The sequence below is a fragment of the Poecilia reticulata genome, chromosome 1 (genome assembly GCF_904066995.2).
Source record: "Poecilia reticulata chromosome 1, P_reticulata-male-v2, whole genome shotgun sequence".
NCBI classification, from domain to species: Eukaryota; Metazoa; Chordata; class Actinopteri; order Cyprinodontiformes; family Poeciliidae; genus Poecilia; species Poecilia reticulata.
Window position 1 is genome coordinate 20475991 of NC_088830.1, and position 18923 is coordinate 20494913.

The 18923-nt window shown below is 40.1% G+C and overlaps 2 protein-coding genes across 3 annotated transcripts; one reads left to right on the forward strand and one right to left on the reverse strand.

The window, feature by feature from the left end:
* Positions 1-7686: 7686 nt before the first annotated feature.
* On the reverse strand, positions 7687-13122 carry cntf (ciliary neurotrophic factor). 2 transcript variants are annotated; one of them, XM_081608469.1, is made up of 3 exons: positions 12828-13122; positions 9903-10133; positions 7687-9824 (listed from the first exon to the last, which is right to left on the reverse strand). In XM_081608469.1, the coding sequence occupies exons 1-3, from the start codon at positions 12930-12932 to the stop codon at positions 9654-9656; spliced, it is 507 nt and encodes a 168-aa protein (XP_081464595.1). In that variant the 5' UTR covers positions 12933-13122; the 3' UTR covers positions 7687-9653. The 2 variants fall into 2 exon arrangements, with proteins under 2 accessions (XP_081464595.1, XP_081464590.1); XM_081608464.1 differs by having other exon boundaries at positions 9903-10205; positions 12828-13117.
* A 17-nt stretch (positions 13123-13139) lies between these two features.
* On the forward strand, positions 13140-18905 carry LOC103467202 (uncharacterized). Its single transcript, XM_008413347.2, has 3 exons — positions 13140-13235; positions 15430-17391; positions 17495-18905. The coding sequence occupies exons 2-3, from the start codon at positions 17315-17317 to the stop codon at positions 18123-18125; spliced, it is 708 nt and encodes a 235-aa protein (XP_008411569.1). The 5' UTR covers positions 13140-13235; positions 15430-17314; the 3' UTR covers positions 18126-18905.
* Positions 18906-18923: the final 18 nt, after the last annotated feature.

The following is an 18923-nucleotide window of genomic DNA, read 5'->3' on the forward strand; positions in this document are numbered from 1 at the left end:
AGTTCAAATGAAGAACTAATTCCGATTTTTTTCTTTATTTACCATAATTCTATTTATTTCCTATACTGCCTTATGCTTATAGGGTTTCAGAGGGTTTGGCCTCTATCTTCAGTAGTGATTGGACAAGAGCTGCAGCCTGCACAGGTCACCAGTCCACCACAGGGAGACAGAGCAAATTAGAAAGTGAACCACACACAGTTGTTTTTGACGTGCCCGGTGCGCTGCAGTACCTGGAGACCTCTCCCACTCCTCACAGAAAGACCCCTGACATGCATTTGAATACTGGGATCTCATTTTGCAAGCTACCAGCATTCTGCCCGTCATGTTGGTTTTGTTTATGGCAAAACAATTACATTTCCTGGAGTTCTCAAAAAGGCTACACATGTGCCGACTAACCTGAATGTACGGTGCCAGAAAAACGTGTTTGCCTTTGCAAAATTTCTCTGTTTTGTACAGTTTTGTCGCCCTTAATCGTTTCAGACCAGAGAAAAGATTACCTCATTTAAAACACACTTTTCAAATGATAATCCCATCTATCAAGGGGGCAACCCATCAAAACCAACTTGCCCCTACATAAAAAGTAATATTTCCCCTTTTTGAATCATGACAAAACTGTGAATAATCACATATTTGTTGCAATTTTACCAGCGACATCCCAGTTTGATTACTGTCAGCTCTGTAGAATCAAGAAAATGCTTCAATAGTTCCTGTCTGACAGCATGAAGTAGGCCAAATGAGAACTAAAAGCAATGCATCTGTCAGTGTAGAAAGGCTTACAAAATCAATATTAAGTCCATGGGACTCCAAAGATGTCAAAATCATACCACCAGTCAAACATGGTGCTGGCAGTTTTATGGTGTGGTAAACTTTGCTGCTTTACCACACAGGAAACCTGCAGTAATTGATGGAATAATGTATTCTGCTCTGTGGAAGATAACCTGAAAGAAGTTTGTCCAATCATTTGTCTGTGACCTGGGTTATGCAGTAGGGCAATGACACCAACACTTCTACCTCTAAATGGCAAATAATTGAAGCTCAGTTTTCAAAAAATCTCTAATGTAGTTTAAAATGTTATTCAAAAACATATATAAAAAAGAAACTAAACAAATTAGTCAGGGTGCAAGTAAGTAAAAGCATTTCCTCAGCATGGTCCAATTTGGTGCGCTTTTAATTTACAACATATTTATTAAGTCATTGTTGGTTTTATGAGATAGCCTGTGGTAAAACAAAAAGAAGTGACAACAGTTACATAACACAGACACACCAGTGGGAGGAGCATAAACCTGCCCTGCCTGCTCTTTATTTAGATACCGAATCATACTAGCAAACTGTTGCTGCTCAGCTCAGCTCAACAGGTAACACCATTCATTTGGTCAGGCTCCTCTACATTCGTTCAATCATTCTGAAGCAGCTCATCCTGGACTAGATAAATGTTTATTCTTAAAGGTTATTTCAGCTCCAGCTTAAATCGTGCAAGCATTTTATCAAGCACCTGATCAAAGCCTGGGTGCTTGTCTGATATGTGATAGTGTGCCATGGGGCGCCTGTGGATGAAAAGTCCTGGATTTGCCAAGCTTATTATTTTTTAGAGGGCAAAGGAAAAGAAAGCTAGTTCTCTTTTGTGATCTGATGCAACAAAGACCAGTTACGTCTTCATAATCAAGCTCTCTACGTGTGAAGCTTTGTTCACCGCGTTATAGTGCATGCCATTCCTACAAAAAGCATTACACTGATTTCCAAATCCCAGAATTGGTTGTTTGGATTTGAGAGTTTCTTGCTTGTTGATGATGCGAGAGTACTTCATTTTTAATAACCTGGAACCCAAACAGTCTGGTCTCCCTGGTTAATATTAAACCTCCAGAATGAAGAAATCCTCATCAAATACCTAAAATTACTCAACAGGTTTGTTTTCAGCGTGGAAAAGCAGCGACATACTCCAAACCGACCCCTATGACAGAGCCCCCCTCTATATACCTATGATGAAGCCCAGTCATCCACCAAGGTAGGTTATTTTTGCTGTTTATATTTGGAATGTAGTTCTTTTGGTCATTTTCCATTTTTCATAAACACAGGTGAGGCTCAGAACGTACATGGGCCAGAATATGGAAAGCTTTGGCATTTTGGCTCAGCTCTTTGTTCACCACTGCAGCACAGCTTCCATCTGTAAACTGTACCAAAAAGTAATAATCCCTCTTCACAAGAAATGTTAACGAGACATGTTATTTAAGTGCAGTGATGAAAATGTTGTACTTGTGGATATAGAGCCACTTGAAAAATAGTTATGCGGCGGTGCTCAAACACATAGTAGGTCGCACCAGTCATCAAGAAGCTCCAAATGGACACACAGAAGAGATAAGTTAGAGCAAGAAAAATGTGAGGGGGAAAATGTCTGGAGATTTTGAAGCTGCAAAATGAGTTGGGTTTAATTGTAATTCGGCTCCATTTGTGTGCGTACACTATCATGAGGGCTTCATCACCCGCACCAATACACCCAATAAGTATCTGTGTGTGTCTGTTAAAAGTACACACAAATATACAACTGTATGCACACACACACACACACAGTCACACACACATGGTCACACACTGCAACACAATCCTTGCTGAGGACACACATCCACATGCATGAGCAAAGTGTGCATGCACACTGCAACACACCACTGTGCAGAACACACTGCTGCACACGCACACATGCAAACATAGTTTGAATAAAGAACATACACACCCTCTTCCACCGCACGAACACAACCACGTACACATACACACATACGCGCACCCACACACACAGTACATTCATTTCCCTTTCATTCAGCCCAAGCACATATTGTGCTGCAGTAACACACACACACACACACACACACACACACACACGCATACACACACACACACACGCACACACACACACACACTCTGTCTCTCTTTCTCTCTCTCTCTTGCTCTCTCTCTGACATACACACACACACGCACACACACACCATTTGCAGAGCTTGCTCCTAGCTCTCTCCACACACACACACACACCCACACACACACACACACACACACACACACACACACACACACACACACACACACACACACACACACACACACACACACGAACACCCCTCCCCCTCTATCACTGTCAGACACACACAAATACACACAACTACACACACATTCCCTCCTACGCAGGCGCAAACACACGCACACACACATTCCCTCTTTCCTTTCTCACAAACACACACACACACACACGCACGCACCCACGCACACAGACACACACACACATATCTCCCCTATCCCCCTCCCCCTCTGTCACACACATAAACTCATGCGAACACACACGTACATGTCCTCTCTCTCCTTCTTGCTCACTCACATAAACACACACTCATTCCCTCTCTTGCTCTGGTTTTTCCCTCACACACACACACACGCACACACACACACCACACAGATACACACACACACACACACACACACACACACACACAGCTGCACACACTTTCACAGGCACACATACGAAAACACACACTCATACACACACATGCACACACTTCTGTCTCCTGCTTGCTGTCTCTCCCCTCCCTCTGTCTGTCTCTCTCTGTCTGTCTCTTTCTCTCTCACACACACACACACACACACACGCACACACACTTCCCTGCCCTCTCTCCCCTTCTTTTTTTTCATGTCTCTCTCAGACACACACGCACACAAGCAGACACACATCCATTTTCTCTCTCCATAACACACACACATTTCCTTCCTGCTTGCTGCACACTCAGACATATATATGTATGTCTATCTGTGCATGTTTGTATAAATATATATACGCACACACACCTCATCTCTCCTCTACACACATTGTGGCTGCCACTCCTTCTCTGACAACCAGACACACACCAACGAAAAGATGTACACACAAACAGGCACGTACTCATAAACAAACACACACACACCCTTTTAAACACACTCACACCTCATCTGCTCTCACGCACATGCTCCCGTCTCCTGCAGTTCAACACACACACACACACACACACACACACACACACGCGCACACACACACACACACCTACACGCACACACACGCGATCTGTCTCACTACATCCAAAATCATGACACGTATCAACGTATCAGAGCTTACAGTAGAGGAAGTATTTTCCCAGCCTGTATCATAAACTACTTACCTCTAGAATTTGTGAGTTATTCTGTCATTAATTAGCAAAACACAACTCCAAGACTGTTTGAGATATGTTTACTTCACTGGAAAAATTGAACAACTAGGCATTAAGGAAAATGCCTAGTTTTGCAGCGAAGAAACAGAAAATTTGAAAGAAAGTTTCTTGGCAAGGAACTGCAGTGCTATTTAATGACTTATCGTTCTAATCAAAATGTAGCACATGTGCAAAACGTTAACCCCCAGTACTTGGGGGTCATTTTTATTTCCAACCGTGAGACAATTTGTTCCAGGCAGAGGGGACGTTTCACACCCACTTTGATAACTGACAATTTAAAGTACTTTTTTTATGTACTCATAGTTTATTGTAGGTAAATGTGGTTGACACCAGTGAATATCCACCAACACGAGGGATTTTTTGGCTTAATCTGGAATGAACAGTACATCCAGGACGTATTTACATTTTGTTATGTTCCTACTTTATTCCAAATTGCATTGAAACATTCTTTTTTCTGAAAATGTGTGAAAAAACGTTTTTGAGAGTTTTGTAAATGTATTAAAAATATAAAACCAAGGAATCACACTAAAATATGTATTCACAGCTTTTTCTTAAAACTGTTGATCCACATTTGGCAGCCTCAAGCGTAGCTAACTTATCTTTAGGCAGTTTTGACCATCCTTCTTTGCAGTTCTCATGCTCCATTGGGTTGGATGGGAGACGTCTGTGCAGCCATCTTCATATCTCTCCAGAGATATTCAATAAGATTCAAGTCTGGACCATGACTTGGCCACCCCAGAGGCCGGGATGTTCACAGAGTGGTTCTGAAGTCACTCTTTTGAGATCGTAGCCATGTGCTTTTGGTTGTTGTCCTGCTGACAAATGAACCGTTGCCCCAGTCTGAGGTCAAGAGCACTCTGGAGCAGGTTTTCATCCAGGATGTCTCTGTCTGTTGCTTCATTCATCTTTCCCTCTGTCCTGACTTCCTGACTAGTTTGCCAGCTCCTGCTGCTGCAAAACATCCCCTTAATATGGTGCCACTGTACCATATTAAGGGCGGTAAGGCTAAGCTGTGCCTGGTTTCATCCAAACATGATGCCTGGTATTGATGCCTGGTATTCATTAGACCAGATAATTTTGTTTTTCATGATCTGAGAGTCTTTTGTGACTTTTATTAATAAGTAGCTTTCATCTGGCCACTCTACCATGCAGGCCTGATTGGTGGATTGCTGCAGAGATGGTTGTCCTTCTGAAAGGTTCTCCTCTATCCATAGATGAACAGTGGAGCTCTGATAGAGGGACCATTGGGTTCTTGGTCATTTCTCTGAGTAGCGCCTCCCACTCCCCATTGCTTAATTCAGTTGGCCGGCCAGCTCTAGGGAGAGTCCTGGTGGTTCCAAACATTTATGAAGGGTTAAGGCCAATGGGCTCATTGGGAAAATCTTCTATCTCCTTCCTCAGATTTATTCCTTAAGACAATCCTACTTAGAAATCTACATATAATTCTTCATGGCAGGTGTGTGCCATTTCAATCCAAGTCCAATCAATTGAATTTACCACAGCTGGACTCCATTTAATTCTTCTTCTCCATCAAATTTAAACCCAGGACATTCCAGGATATTTTTATGCAAAGCTTCAGTTTTCACATTAGCATGCTTGACTTTGGCTCTTTACCTTAAAAGTCCAGTGACCACTGATGTTTTTTTATTTGATCATAGAAGGAACACACTTTGTTTAAAATCCATGGACATGAACATCGCAGAGCTAAAACAGCTAGCTAAAGATCTTAAAAGCCAACAACCACATGCTAAAATGTTGGTTGGAATCACTCATAAACTCTGACAGTTGATTACCGAGTTGTCAGTCCTGGATGTCAACATTTTAATGTTCTTGAAGTTTGATTTCAGAAGACACAGATATGAAGCATTAAAGCAAAGGAATAAGGAATAAAGTCTGTGTTATTGCCACAAGAAGGACCAATAAACATTTGTTATTTAAAAATAGTCCCCACTGTTCTTGTGAATGTTAGTTTGATATGTAGCATCCACTAAACATTGTTTTGATATGTCTCACTAAGATAAGATAGCTGTATGTTTCAAGGTATGACAGTTAGTACCTTTGATAGTACTTACCTCAGACAGATCTCACAATTTAAGACTTGTTCTGGTTGCTAATATCACTTTCTTTTATGCAAGCCATTCTAAAAGGTACTGTGGGGGAAGGTTGGGAACTATTTTCAAATTGTCAGAGGGTCTGGTTTTCAGCAGACCGACATTTGTAACGTTTGAAACCGACTCGGTTTCACACCATGTTTGATCTGATGCTGGTTCAGATCAAACAAAAAACACAGTCAGGCCCAAATCTGGTACACGGAGAATTTTTGACAATAGTAGAAAATACTCTACATTTGCTGATTAGTGTTGCACCGTGAACAATGGGGTTTAATTTCACTGTCACAGTGAAGAGTAAAAATATTGGTCTGTTTCAACTTATTTGTGGTTGTGAAAGACGTATCAGTTAAGACTGAAATCTCAGATGACATGAGCTTCTCCTATCTATCACAATCAAATCCCTCAAGGAAGAGTTGCCAACTTAGCAAGTTTGTCTCTATATTTAGTGAGCATACGGTGACTCTCTGAAAGTCAGCTAGCAAAAAAAAATCTGTGCTGTTATTGGATACTGACTTAAAAACCTGTATCATTTACTCTTCTCAACAATTGTGACTCTGGGGTGACACTAGGGGGTGCTATAGCTCCCTCTGGATCAGACAGCGTCCCCAAGAAAATAAAAATTAAAAAAAGAAAATCTTTTTTTCTGAGAAAATATTTTACAAAATCTAACTATAATTAATTTTTTTCCTAGATGTAAAAATAAAACAAAATGGTCAATAATAAATATAGTTATAAATTAACAACAAAACAAAGGGAATTGGTCGATGAGCCTTTAGACTTCATTTCACATCCTGTAACCCAGTGGGTGGGTGGTGGAGCTGGACTACTTGGCGATTGCAAAAATATCCATCATGTTTGATTGAAGCTCAACAGAGAAGTTTCAGAAAAAAGTTATTTAAAAGACACATTCTGCTTATGTTGCATCACTATGTAGTCAGCCAGGAGAAGTAGAGCTCCACCAGGTTAGCAAGATGCTGCAAATCAAATAAGGGCACAGATGTAGAATTAACAACACTCTGGAGTTTTTGTATATTATGCAGACACATTTTTAGACTTCTGTAAGCTGATATCTGTGTCTTTGGCGTTTCCATTTCATCGGTGAGCTGTGAACAGTTTCTCTCATGTTTTTAGTAAAAAGCTACCGGAGGAACAGGTTCACATGCAGTGTTCCCCCAAAGGAAGAAAAAAAGGAATTTGGTGGCTTCTCTTTGTGATGCTGACCCTTTACTGACAGACACCAAAACAAATGTTACACAGGTAAAACTGTATTTTCGGGGAAGCCAAAGCTATTGCTCAACCATAGCAATCGACAACTCTTCTTCTACACTCCATGAATGAAGAGACGGCACATCGTGAAACGTTAAACTATATTTCGTTTATTAGATAAAATTGTCCAAATGTGAAAATTAATAAAGAACATTATCAGTTAAAGAAAAACAAAAAAAACAACTGTTGTGTTATGAGTGCGTGTGTGGATCAATTCATGACATAAGCAACAAGATTGTGATCTAAATATTCAGCTTTTGAGGATGCTCCAGTAAAGCCTTTTTGGAAACGAACGATGGCGACTCGGAGCACGTTCAAGAGCAGCCTCCAGAACCAACAGTTCCTTGTCTCACCTAAACAGTCGTACTTCCAGTGCCCCTACCATCAGCTGAAAACAAACATATCTCAAGAACATGTTTGAAGAACTTCAGACATAATTGGTCCCCTTGTCTCGATTTTGCCGACAGAAACCTTTTAATTCTCAGGATCTCTGCTATTCCTTTTTTCGAACCCGTGCGCTCATCAGGTGTTCGCTTTAAAGGTTTCCGTCCTTTTCACACCATCTTCTCTTACACCAAACCTTCATGTATATTTAAATACAATCGGAGTCTTTGGCTGAGGCTAATTTAATTAGAACTGCAGCCCAGATAAGATTGCCAGGTTACAGCGGCATGGCGGAGTCATTTCCCATTCATGTCAGCTGCAGCATTTCCATGTATCATATTGCTTAGTTGATTATTTCACCAACCCAGATGTGCAGTAGATTAAAAACGTGGATTTTGACCATTGCTATAAATTACAGTTTTGTGCAAATTTAATCGAGCCAAGTAGTCGACATTCCTAAAACAAACGTAGTTTTAAGAAATGTCTGCTTTTCTCCAATTTTTACTTTTCATTCATTTAATTTTATTTCACTCTCCCTTCTTGTGCATTTCCTAGTGGGCCAATATAATTCTTCTTCAAATATTCTAAAACACTAAAGTCATAAGACACAATACACTGAGATAAGGAGGAACATTGGGGCCAATTAAGAAATCAGAGAAGGAAACAAAGCATCAAGTAAGCACTAGAGGGTGTTGTTGCCCAATTTTCCTTCAAAGTATCCCTAGTTATAACTGCAGAACTTAAAATCGCACACTGTACACTTTTCAAAGTGTCTCCCAAAGGTATTCCCATCCCTTGAACCATTTCATATTTTCTACCCATAATGACCAAATTTTTTTTTGTGTGTCGTTTTCTGAGACACACACAAAAGGAAAGAGAAGCGCTCCGGTCACCAAAAATTAAATTTTTCAAGCCCGCATGCAAAATTCTGTATGCAGAGATAGTGAGTGCCTATGAACATCAATTGAAGTTTGCCACAGATACCCCATATCATCCATGTCTGGACTTTGACCTGGCCATCATAACCCATATATCTGAGCTAAACCATTTTTTGTGTCTTTATAAGCCAAGTTCACCTTGGATTTCTGCCCCGTCTTTATCTCAACTCGTTTCTGAACTACTTTTGCACAAAATTCCAATGAAATACACCAGAGTGAAAAAGTTCAACAGTGTGACTATTTTTCCTAGATGTAAAAAATTAAGGGGTAATACAACGTCAAAAAAATCTTGCCAATTCCCTCTAAGCTGCAGTGCCTCCCAGCTTTGTTCCCCAAGTATCAAAACACAGGAGTGTAGAACAGAAGGATACAAGTTCAAAAGAGCAAAATAGAAAGTTATTACATCACTTCCATTTTGTGGAAAGAAAGAAAGAAAAACTGCCTTTCAGTTCTGGATACTTGTTACAGTTCATCTGATAATAAATAAATAGGTGTATTTAACTCACATGTCTATTTTTTTCTCACTTGAGGTAATGAGTTTTTATATTACTTTTACGTATCAAGAAATCAAAAAAGCAGCCAATAATTCTTCTCTTCTTTCCCCTTTGATCCATGTCTCTTCTAGTTGATCCTTACCCTTTTCCTGTTCATATCAGCCCGTTTCTCTCCATAGCCATGCTCTAATGAACAATCTTGAGTGCACAGAACAATCCTCGTCCCCCCCCCCCTCCGTTTCATCGCCGAGTGCTTCTTGTGCTTCTTTTACTCCTCTTCGACGGCTCCTTCGCAGCGTCAGACTGCAGCTCCTGCAGTACGGCGACGGCCGTCTCGCTCCAGAGCTTCACCTCCGTGAAGATGCTGTACACCCACAGCTTCTGGTGGAACACGTTGCTGGGAAGATGCGGCTGCCAGTGAGAAGACAAGAGTTGCTCTGTTTCGGTTTCTAATCCAAAACATCTGTGCTGGGTGACGTCGACACCTACCTCCGAGCCGTCCAGGTTCCGGACGGTTTGACCACCAGCTGCTTTCAGAAGCTCTTCGGTGCTTCTCAAAAGGTTCAGCAGTTGATCCTTCAGCCTCCTCCTCCCGTTCTCGTACTCTCCCGTCTCATCTCCGTCCAGCTCCTCCTTCTCCAAGGCGATGGCTCTCTCCAGCAGGCTGTGGCACTTGTCCAAAGCAGAGTGGAGGCTCAGTAGTTTGCTCCTGGTGTCCAGCTGGGAGGAAGGAGGAGAGACGAACACCAGACGGTCACTGCCCACATCTTCTGGGAGATTCTCTCGTTTCCTCTTGAGGACGCAGGAAATTAAAAAGATAGAAACAAAGAGATATCAGAGAATAGGAGAGAGAGAGAGAGAGAGAGAGATGTGAGGGGACAATTCAAGATAGTTTTTATTCATTGTAAAGACTGACAGCAGCTGGGTTTTGTTTTGCGATAGCCAAAGATGAGAACAAAATGCAACTCTGGTCTCACGCGATAGGAATTCGCTTTACCTCATTCCCAGTACTCAGCTCAGCTCCAGCAGGGCCTTGGCTGATTTAAATTACTAACTTCACAGGGATAAGTCTACATTTAAACAGCTAGCATGGTACAAATCTCAAACATGATGCATCATCAAGAAATACGTAAGGCATCTGGGGGTCTTGAGCTTTTACTAAAACGTTGATTTAATAAAAGCTTAAATTGCCTCTTGAGTTTAACTGAGACGGCAGTGTTTTAGATTTTACAATATATGTTACAAAGCTTAATCTAGAAGGACTCAAATGAGAAAGAAAACATACCATGCCGAGTGTAATTTACACAGACGTTCAAAGTCTGCCTGAGGAGGGAAAACGCAGTGCATGTCTGCGAGGAACTGAAGTGAGAAATCATCTTGAAACTGCCGTCAGTCGTTACCTGGACCTGAGAGTCTTGGTAAAAAAACCAAGGCTCGTCACAGAATACATGAACAGACACTTTACAGGGATGGACTATACCATAGAATCTCAAAGAAAACACAAATAAAAGGAAATCATTAAAGTATCTGATTGTAAAGTGATAAAAATGTGTGCAAATTCAAGGTTTCTGAATAATTTTGGAACCCACTGCATATGTTAGAATAACGTCACATCCGGCACCACATGCTGACGACGGCATGGTGCCGCTCAAGGGGCATCAATGGAGCTGGATGTGGAGCAATTTACTCGTTGTTGTAAAGCAAAAGCCACCCAACGACATGGAATGCTCTCATGTTTCTGATGTGAAGAAGAGGTCAGCTGTGAGCCATCTGTTGCAAAAGTCAAGGAAGGAGTGACAATTTATGGTTCAAGACTGCAGAGGAAGTGTTACCTCACACTTTTATGCATACCTCAGGAATTTGCTGCATAGCTGGAAGCAATGTTTCCACGGATCACTGCAAATTATAATGTCGAAAGAATCGCAACGATCTAAAAGTATGACTAGATGATTATAATAACAGAGAAGTTCCAAGATCATTAAATGGACAATTTGATTAATTTGTACACAGATTAAAGTAATGGAAGCTTGAAAAAGCAGAAAAAAAAATCATAATGCTCATCAGGAAGTTTTAAAAAAATCATCAGGAAGGAAGCTTGGAAGCTCAAGATCTTTTGGGGTTAAATAAAAACAAGCACTGCACCTTAAATACCTAGAAAACTGATGTCCACAGGCATTCAGTTTTAAATTCTAAGATGATTTTCTATCTATTCTCTTGCCAACAAAGTGATACCAACGACACAAAGACGAATGTCGTTTTTAAGTTAGTCTGTTTTTCATTAAAACCATAATTCATGCATTTTCCGCAATAAATTTTATGAAATGTGTTCATTCTCTCCTTGTCAAAGTCTGATACTACAGGTTTAAAAAGATTGTATGTAGAAGCATATTTTCATAGATCTTTTCTGAAAAGAGTGGTGTTCATATATTCAGTACACCTAAAGTGGTTCTTTTAACAATGCATCAGACAAATGTAATATCCCAGGAATGTATATCTCGACAACTCTACAAACCTGATAAGCTGCGTGTCATATGCTGGAGGTGTTTTTTATTTTCTGTGGTTAAATTTTTTGCGTTATTGTTTATCTCATTGGCCTCAGTTTCTGTTTGTTCTTTAGATCCATCTATTGCAGTTTGACTGCATGTTTTAGGGTTGTTGTCCTGCTGGCTTTCTGCTGCTTCTAACAGTCAAATTTGCTCTGCATTTAGCTTCATCCATTTTTCGCTCAACTCTGATCAATTTCCCTTAGAAATAGCCCTCTGCGGCATGCTGCTGCCACCACCATGTTTGACAAGGTTCACGGATTTGTCCAGGGTTACGTGCAGATTTAGGAATATCTGTTGCTCTATACTGTAAAAGCCTGGTAAAATACAAGTTTGTGTAGGAAACTTGTGTAGATGTGATGCTACATGTCAGGCCACTCCCTGTGTCCCAGCAAGAATCAAAGCTGGATGAAGGAATGAACTGGCTTCAGACCAAAAAAAAAGCAGGCAAGCAAAAGTTCATGGAACAGGGATGAACAGTACGGCCCATAAACTGGTGACTGCAATAAAATCACCCTCCTACTACTGTTCACTCTGACCTGCTGCGCTCAACACATTTTCCGTCTCTGCAACACAAAAACATAACTTTCCTCCCTCTCACATTACTTCTGCACTCAAAAGACTGTCATCACTCTTTTGTTCCCGCTCACTAAAACACGCTTTATCCTCAAACACGCACAGATGCAGACATGCATGCACAAACACACGCCCACAGGGAAGTTCCCATTAATTCCCCTTTAAACCTTGACCCAGCTCTCCCCACTCCCAAACGCACAGAAACAGGGAGTCGGGCAAGCGACTTAACTTTTACTGTGACGTGCTGGAAAGTTACCGCCAGAGGAAAGTAGCTATTTAAATAGTATGTACTCACATAGAGGACCAGTAGGTTGGTGCACTCATTCTGCACCAGCGCGGCGAGATTAGCTACTTTGGCCGCCGTGGTCCTGCTCGTTCCTCTGGTCCGTGTTCCAGCCATAACACCTTCCCTTGTCTTTCACCTCAGTAGGGGGGAGTCCCAGTAAAAAAAAAAAGTACGCCAGCAACAGGTCTGCCTTTATTATACAGCCGCGCACGCCTCTCTCTCATCGCGGTGACATCACATTCCTCCCTCTGTTCCCACTCACTCCTGGTCCAATTAAAGTCTGAGTCCTCCTCCCGACTTCCGGTTAGACGCCGTGCTTTGGACAAGCAGCTGCTCCTGTTTCCGAGCTGGTTGTCCACTCTCCGCCTCTCCCCGAGAACATGATGCCAAACTGCAAGAATTCAACGCGACTCACTGGTATGGCAAGCTAAATAGACATTTAATAGAGGGTGACCCTCCACCACAGATGTTCCTGGAAACAAAATAATGTACATAGTAAGAGCAAAAGTGGAGGTTTATCCGAGACAAACGCATTTTTTTAAATGAACCTTTGTTTAACTACGTTACTTATTAAGAGAAAATAATTATTTACAATAACGACCTGGCAGGAAAGGAATTGGCATCAAGCAGCACAGAATTACAACAAACTTGCAACACTGTTGAGGTCATGAAAACAATTATCGTGACATATACATTGGATAAAATTTAACACTAAATATGTTACCTGAAAAATGCAGGATTCAGACAGCATCTTCATTAAAATAGCTGTAAAATCGTCTATTGAAACAAAGGTGCTCAGCTTCAGTGTTCTAGTACCGTAAGCTCATTTTGAAACAGTGATTTTTAATTTCCTCTTTCTTGATAGGAGTGTGTGGTTTTTTTTAAATAATAGAGTTAAACAATTCATAGAAAATAATCCAAGCTTCACTTACTGTGGAGATTAGGCTTACTCTACAGTTCACACAAGTCAAGTCAAAGATTGTAGAGCTGGGAACGAGGGTGGACAGATAAGGAGAAGCTTTTTGACAAGGTATTTTTTAGAATTAACAGATGAAAATTTTGGATTTTCATCTGTCAGATATAGAAAATAGAAAATTTACATTTTCTATATATGCAGGGCCTTTGCTAACTATTTGGGTGCCCTACGGACAAATGTTTTGCGGTGGTTACTGAAATCTTATTTAGGGACAGGTGTTTTTTTGTTTTTTTTATTAAATGTTAAAACAGTTTGCCTTAAAAGTCAGTAAAGCACTACTGTAGGAGGGGCTCATCAACTAATTCATGAGCAGCTTATCTGATTTACTGGTAGTGACAAAGTCAGGGAGAATGATCTGAATTTGAGTGTAATCCTGTGTGGGCTGTTCCACGCTGCTTCCGCTGTATTCCTGCTCCTTTACGATAAACAGGACTGAGAGCTTATCTTAGAAAATGTTTCCGGCTACAGCAGGGAAGCTGCTGCTGCTGCTGTTCTTCATCAATGACACAGCTCAACATTACTTCCAATTATTTTTCACTATCCTTAATGATATGTGACCACACAGCAGGCGAGTATCCAAGACGATGCTTATTTTAGTTCCTGTTAGCAGCAGTTCATTCCTGGTAGCAGCTCCTGTTATTTATGATAAACGGCAAGATAAACCGTTTTTAAGCAGGACATACATACTGACAGGTCTGGTTTGTTCACCAGACAAATGCATGTCTTGAAAAAGTCCTTGAAGTTTTAACATTTGCCTCTCACAATGAAACTAGTTCTATGTGTTTTACTGTAATAAAACACAGTTTTGATGTGTGTGAGGAAAGAAATTATGGTTTTCTAAGTGGATTTTCTGGTCAAATATTCACACCTGTCACCCCTAATTTGTGTAAATGCCCACTCTTGCATACTAGGCAGACTATTGCAACTGCAACTATTGCTGTTTTAAAGTCTCAGATAACACACAATTATTAGGACAACTGTATTTATTAGTAATTAGAACAAGAAGGGGTGGAGTTGAGGGAAAACGGTGACCTCTGGTGGACGAAACATCTAGACTCTGCAAAAAAGGCCAAATTTAATCTCTGGCAGTTACCAAAAGAAAAGAAAGTACCGGCCATCTGACGCTTTCGTTAGCTGCCAGTAAACAAGGCACAGAAGATATAAGTAATAAAACATATAATCGTATTTATCTACCGTAAATAAACTGGAAATACAGAATGAAATGCATCGCTAGCTGGACGAAAAGATATTTTGTCAAGAAAAATATTATATTTGAATAATTTAAGGTTTTATAGTTGTTTTTTTATTAAAGCTGAACCTTTTTTATTTTTTTCCTTCATAGTGCTCTGTAGTAAAATATGTTTTGATGTGAATTATCTATTTATAAATAAACTTAACTGACTTAACTTTAGGAAAAGGTAAATATGTTTATCACTTATAATTGTCATTAAAACTTACAATAAATTTGGTCTGTTTAGAAACAGAAATAAAAACAAAAGGACATTTTTGCACTAGCTAGCCAGGCATAGCTTTAAGTCTTATTGTGTGGATTTATTAAATGAGTTAGTTTTGTTGTTGTTGTTCTCTGTTTGTGTAACATAATTCATTGCAGTGTCATATGCATCTTTTTTGCAGACTTCTTCAACAGAAATAGCAGCTGAGCGGGATTCTGGATTTAAATCTGCAGGAAAGGCCTGGGTACGTGCTGTGGTGGAAAATTGGCTCCGGTAGCAGACTTTCCATGACTGTTATACTGATTGGTTAGTGATCTGTAGTGGAAATTAAAAAGAAAGAAATTTTCCTCTGGTGACTCAGCACGTCGGTACAGGATGTGATCTGTCAGCAAAAACAGTCCATTCATAGAGGCACATAATGGGTATTTGTAATGGAGAGGAAAACATTTTAATCAACTGTGGTAAAAAGAAGAAACATACATTCACACGGTTCTACGAGGAAAATGACATGAGCCGAGTCCAGTGCACATATGGCGTGTATGACTAGAACCCCTGACCCTTTCAAAGAAAGGATCTAGTTCGTATCCCCTTTAAGAAGACGATCTCTGTGAGTCTGTACAAAGTTCCTCTTGGTGATACTCTCTGATCTGACAAAACATTTCAGTTGTTTCTACCAGCCTGTAAGGCTTTCCTAAATTGACAATAGGCAAATTAGAGACAATAAACAACATGAGTAAGTGATTAAAATTGTTGGACAAATTCTTAAATTACATTATTTGCACTTTTTTCATAGAATGTCAGAAAAAAACAAGCACACTAAAACCTCAATAGTGAATTCAACTAATACTCAAAAGCGGATATAGTAAATATAGTGCTTTGTGAAAATGTACAGCTTAAACCTTCTGATAACATTTCAACCTCAAACATAAAATCATAGATTTTATGATAGAATGACAAAAGTAGTGTGTAATTGCAAAGTTGGGAAAAAAGGTTTTAAAAGTTTGATCAATAGAAATTTAAAGTTTCATGTGCATTTAAATTTTCAGTACTTTGTAAAAACCACCTTTTGCTATAATTGCATCTTAATCTTTCTCTGTTTACCCAAACATTTTGCACATCTAACAATTTGATATGTTGCCCATATGTTCTTCTTTAAAAAAAAAAAAAAAAAGTCAAGCTCTCCTAACGGTCTGTAAATAGCAAATTCCAAGTCTTTCCACAGAGTCACAGTTCTGTGCACAAATAATAGATGTCCTGACAGTGGATTCTCTCATCTGAGCTCCTCTAGAGTTACCCTTGGCCTCCTGGCTGCTTCTCTGCATTATCACTTTGCTATTCAGCCTGTTGGGAGCCTAACCAATATTCCAATAAACCTCTCTACTTCTTAAGCTTTTTTTTAAATACTATTTTTCTCTAATTTTGTCAAACATGAAACCTCCAAAACCTTGACAAAACTAAGAATAAATTATTGGCAATTTTACTAATACTGTGACTTCTGAAGATGGTTGAAATAGATTTTAAAGTGACGGAGTTTACACAGATATACACACCATGGTTCTCAGATGTTATTTGTAAAAAAGAATTGAAAATCATTTTATTTTCTCTACACACTGATGCGCTGCTACATACTGACTTATCACTATCACATCAATAAAATAAATAGAAATTTGTGGATAGTAAATTAACAAGTTAAAATGTGTGAGGGTGTAGGAATGTGGATATTTTTGCAACTCTTTTGCAATTATTTGGGGAGAAAATAATAAGCAAGTGTATTTAGTTTTGCTTGGTTTAAGGAGTGCTACACCACGCCCTTCCAGTAGGTGTCAGTGCAGATGCCCAGTAGAACGTAAATAACAGAAAAGCTACATAATCTGCTGCTCCAGCTACACTTCCCATAGCAAACAGCTTGGACGCAAAACGGTAAAAGAAATGATTGTACGTATTTCAGCGAGGCTATTTTCATAGATTAAAATATTAAAGTGGGTAGCAGCTATTCTGGTACAGAATTGTTGCTGTTCTATCCTGAAACCGACCTCATATGCTAATGCTAACAAGCTAGCTCCAGTATGAACTCGCTGGTTGGTTATGGAGTTTCCTCCAGCAGTGATGAAGAGGAGGAAGACGTAAACAGCAGGAAAGCTGAGTGAGTGGACGCTTTTATTTACTGACATGTATCCTTTGATAATATAGGTTTGCTGGTATTCTGATTAGTGATAGTCAGATTTTGTTTTTTTTTTGTTTTCAAGCTTTCTTCAAGATGATGCCGCTGTCAAAAAGAGCCGCAACTTCTTACTGGAGTCTGGCTCGGCATCCAGTGAGTCGGACTCTGAGGATCATCAGCCCTCATCATCTCATCCTCAAACGCTAGGCTCCTCAGCACCCTCCCGGCCCATCCTGCCTCCACCCCACTTAGACTCCGTCACCCCTAAAAAGTTACCTCCACCTTCTCTAAACGCCTCGTCTGACAGCAGCGTGTTCACCAACCCATTCAAAGCACAGGCCGACCAGAAGCTCAGTGCTTTACAGAAACACGTTCCGCTCACCATGCAGGCAAGACCCTCCCAGATAGGAGGCAAAAAGGTCTGTGTTTCCTACAGGAAGGACGGAAGGTGCAGGTTTGGCATCAAATGCAAGTTTGCTCACGACAGTGACCTCCAGACGGCGGTGATTCCCAGCGACTCTCATTCATCTGTGAGTGAGGAGACACCAGAACCGGTGGGAGGATCCCAGAGCTTTCGGCAGGAATCAAAGGGAAAAGAGGCTGAGCAGCAGATGAAGAAGAGGAAAGTTGGACTGAGTAACTCTTTGATTCCCCCTAAAAGAGCACTGAAGCAATATACAATGCAGAGAGACAGAGAGCGTATTAATATGTCCTGATGACGGGTTTATCCACTGGGAGTAACTAGTTTTGTAAATGTTTATGTCTTAAATTGGTAATGGAGCCAGAGTTCTGGACTAGACATCAATACTGATGTCCATTTGTCGCTGTATTAATTTTTCTCCGTTACACACCGACCAATTTGTCGTCCTTTCCTGTGAATATAGGCATACACTGGTTACCAGTATTGCTTGAAAACCATGTAGATTTCCATTCTAACCGTTAGGTCTTTTAGAGATATGCAAGAAAAAACTGCATGCATCAAAATTAATAAAAAGGTTACATATTTTCCGTAAGGGTATCTTATAGCAACAATAATTTTAATAAAACTTTCAGATCAAAATGTATTTTAAATCTTTGTATGAATCACCTGCAAGGACCTGTAGTAGCGAACAAGGTTTTAAGTCACGAGTTTGATCTAACACAGTGCTGCCTCTTCCTTATGTAATGCTGTGCACTGTTGGTCAGCTGGCTGAAATCAAACTTCCAACACTTCTCAGTTAAGAGATATTAAAAGCCTAAGAAACACAACTCTTACTACAGGAATGCTGTCTGTTAATCTGCAGGCTAGTAAAATGAGAAGATGGATCTAACAATTAGCTAATTTAATTCTTACAATTGTTTATATATGAGGAACAAAATAAGCCTCTTCTGCTTCATTCCAGCATGTGTTTATGCATTTTTGCTTACATTAATGTATCAGAATTAACATAAATGTTGTCAATGACTTTTGTAGCAGTAAAAAATTGCCTGTTAAATAAAGCAATTATTTCTTATGAGTTTCTAATTGAAATGTC

Excerpts from the sequence above, each read along its gene's own strand:
- cntf (XM_081608464.1), bottom strand. The coding sequence starts at position 12,932 with ATGGCTGGAACACGGACCAGAGGAACGAGCAGGACCACGGCGGCCAAA. Across the intron at positions 10,206-12,827 it reads CCAACCTACTGGTCCTCTAT|AGGAAACGAGAGAATCTCCC; the intron begins GTGAGTACATAC and ends TGCGTCCTCAAG. Across the intron at positions 9,825-9,902 it reads GGAACCTGGACGGCTCGGAG|CCGCATCTTCCCAGCAACGT; the intron begins GTAGGTGTCGAC and ends TCTCACTGGCAG.
- LOC103467202 (XM_008413347.2), top strand. The coding sequence starts at position 17,315 with ATGAACTCGCTGGTTGGTTATGGAGTTTCCTCCAGCAGTGATGAAGAG. Across the intron at positions 17,392-17,494 it reads GTAAACAGCAGGAAAGCTGA|CTTTCTTCAAGATGATGCCG; the intron begins GTGAGTGGACGC and ends TTTGTTTTCAAG.